The 2,982-nt window shown below is 39.1% G+C and overlaps 1 protein-coding gene across 1 annotated transcript; it reads right to left on the bottom strand.

Moving 5' to 3' along the window:
* Window positions 1–508: 508 nt before the first annotated feature.
* On the bottom strand, window positions 509–1,974 carry LOC136245329 (uncharacterized). Its single transcript, XM_066036810.1, has 5 exons — window positions 1,609–1,974; window positions 1,541–1,565; window positions 1,369–1,477; window positions 1,042–1,288; window positions 509–657 (listed from the first exon to the last, which is right to left on the bottom strand). The coding sequence occupies exons 1-5, from the start codon at window positions 1,895–1,897 to the stop codon at window positions 509–511; spliced, it is 819 nt and encodes a 272-aa protein (XP_065892882.1). The 5' UTR covers window positions 1,898–1,974.
* Between the last annotated feature and the right edge of the window lie 1,008 nt (window positions 1,975–2,982).

Genomic DNA, 2,982 nt, shown 5'->3' with positions numbered 1-2,982 from the left:
GCACTGTGCATGCCAAAGTAGCTAATTCCAACCCAACAAACTATATATTTCTGAGATCGGTAATCAATACTCTATCTATGGGTATATAAAAAACCCATTTTTCCAAAATTTAAAAATCAGGCTGGAATGCCTGTTATTAGCTGGAAATGGTAGCTGGCGAGGTGGGAAGCTCTTGTCAGTTGGTTGTGACCTTCTTTCTTTTTTTTTTGGTCTCACCTTATCAAACTATAGAAATAAGTCCAGCCCCCCCTCATATCAACTACTTCCTCCGCCGCTGCTGAGTTCCGTAAAACTTTCAGTTTTAGTTTTGCACAATAAATTGCGCTAAAAGAAAAATTTACCGTCAATAATTAAGCCATCGCTGTAAGTTTATACTAGCTCTGAGCAATCATTTCCATAGTTCAGCACACCTAAAGGTGCTCATGTGCACGAGGCTGCAGTATGTGTTGGATCGCGGTGGAATTTTTCGCTAAATCTGCAGCTGGCGAGGCTGGTCTCAGCCAGATGGTCAACAAACTTCAATCCACACCATATTCTGCACACAGGTACTTGACTTGGAGGTGATCACTGCAGTAAATGTTGCAGTATTTCCTGCAAGTCTGCTGTGCTCCAGATCACGAAACGTCTTTTTTTCGCCAATCGGCGATATTCGCGACGCTACCACCAAATATTAATTAATTATATTAAACTACCTATACTCCATAGTAAGAGTGGATAACCTCTCAAAGCTTGAGAGAGAGTTTTGGCCCAAAAGAATAACATTGTAACTTACGACGGCGAAAAATCCATCGAATTCAAGGCATTTCGCGTTATTTTCACTATACGAGATGGACGAAATTTGCTGCCACTCTAGTGTTTTCTTGATTAGACATACCCCTACACGTGACTATAGTTTGTAAGTTGATTTGAAGATGTCGATTTTTCGGTTTTCGGACCCTACCTATGTTTGTCCGTACGAACCCACGTGAGCAAAATCGTTAAAATTATAGTAAAAGCAGATTTTACGTAAGAATTAAAAGCGAATTGAAATCTATATCAAACTTCTGCACAGGTAAACTTGTGGTTTCTTTTCGAAAGTCTGAAATACGGGTGTGGCGACATTTCCATCCATTTTCCGTATTGAGTGCTTTATATTGCTGATATCTTTTAGGGTAACAATCTTCCCAGTTGATTGTGATAGGTGCTGCTGAAGTAGCTTATTGTTCACCCTTAATTTTAACAATTCAGCAGCTTCATTCCGTTCAGATGGTGTCAACTTTCGTTGTCGGGGTAAATGATCATAAATAGCCTGTTAGAAAAAAAATTACATGTACACACGTAATAGAAATAGCCCAATGCATAATGTAATTAATTTCTAGCATACTGTACCTTGCTGACTTCATAAATGTGAGTATTGCAGACGTCTGTGATCTCCAGGTACTGGCCATCTTCACTTAAGTTAAGCTTTATACAAGCTTTGCAATTCTGCTTAATCGTGCTGCACATAATATTATACGTAGCATCATCAGCTAAATAAGTTTCGACCACTCAGTTGCTATACCTGTGACAAGGTCTCTGGCCAGATCCTTTGTATTGTATTGTATTATTGTATTAATGCTTTACAGTGACCTTTGCTGTGGAACGGCTTTCCACCAAGATTGCACGTAAGGTGCAAAGAATAATAATGTAATTTTTCATTTGCTTTCTGTATTCTCTTAGGTGCTCTTTTCCGAGTAGCATCCAGCGTCCGCGAGTCAGTGTAGGCTAACTGGACATTATTCCCTTGTTGGTACGCAGTAATCTTCTCCTTCAGCTGCTCGTAAGACGAAAACTTCTCACCAAGAACAAAGTTTACGCTGTCACACTCCTCTTCAACAGTCCCTAACACTCCCTCCCGCTCAGAGTCACTTTCTTCCATTTAAACCATACAGCACGATACAGGTACAGGCGACAGGCGGCCCAGTCTATAGTTCAACTGAAATACCGCGTGTTGAAGTATCACATCACGTGATGGAGTGACGGAGCTGTAGCATTGGCAAATCACCTCCGGCTGCCGGAGCTCTAGAAACACCCGTTATAAATAACCTTCCCTTTTGGGGTTTTCAGGCGTTTAGCAACTGAAAAACAGCGGTGCAGGCCTCTTAGTCCACCAAAAAATAGCGTATCCCAGGGGCGGATCCAGGGGGGCACAGGGGGCACGTGCCCCCCCTTAAAAAATGTATATAAGATCGAGATACTCTAATAGAGCAGTCAATCACCAATCACTCTAATAAAGCAGTCACAGTGTTCATGGGGAAGTGTAGCTTACTTAGGAAGCTATAAATAGATAACAAGTGGAACAAAAAAATAGGAATTTTTAATATGAGTAGGGATCAAAGTAATAAAAAGTACTGAAACAAGAGAGATTATCTACCACCTGAAGTCATGCTAGTACACACGTAATCGCTACTTCAGTTGCCAAGATTTAAGATATAATGGCACTGAAGTAGGGATTACGTGTGTACTAGCATGACTTCAGGTTGTAGATAATCTCTCTTGTTTCAGTACTTTTTATTACTTTGATCCCTACTCATATTGAAAATTCCTAATTTTTTGTTCCACTTGTTTGTGTACTTTTTACAAACATTGCATGAATCTTATCTTTTATGTGCATGCAGTTTCTATTACACAGGACACTAAAGTTACTATTTCTTCAATGTCCATGGTTTGCTAGCTATGTTATAGAGTCATTGCTTTGATACCACATAGCCTAAATATTTCAAGGGGGAAATTTCAATTTTTGCTGATTTTGAGGTTTTGGAGGGTTATCAATGAAAACTTTATCCTTGAAATATTTAGTGCCCTATAGCTACATTACAATTGAGATCAAAAATATTCCCTCCTCACAATATTTAGGCTATGTAGTATCATACAGTTATTATGATAATATTTTTTTGATGTTCATGATAATTGTACATGACTTTGATTGTAGTGTATGAGAAAGTGCATGAATAAGTAAAATTC

Source organism: Dysidea avara, chromosome 15 (genome assembly GCF_963678975.1).
Source record: "Dysidea avara chromosome 15, odDysAvar1.4, whole genome shotgun sequence".
Classification (NCBI taxonomy): domain Eukaryota; kingdom Metazoa; phylum Porifera; class Demospongiae; order Dictyoceratida; family Dysideidae; genus Dysidea; species Dysidea avara.
This window is presented reverse-complemented; position numbering and strand designations above follow the sequence as displayed.

Bases quoted from the DNA above. Each gene is read 5' to 3' on its own strand.
- LOC136245329 (XM_066036810.1), bottom strand. From the start codon at position 1,897: ATGGAAGAAAGTGACTCTGAGCGGGAGGGAGTGTTAGGGACTGTTGAA. The intron at 1,566-1,608 runs GTCACTGTAAAG...TACAATACAAAG, and splicing joins AAAGCCGTTCCACAGCAAAG to GATCTGGCCAGAGACCTTGT. The intron at 1,289-1,368 runs GTACAGTATGCT...TTTTTCTAACAG, and splicing joins ACATTTATGAAGTCAGCAAG to GCTATTTATGATCATTTACC.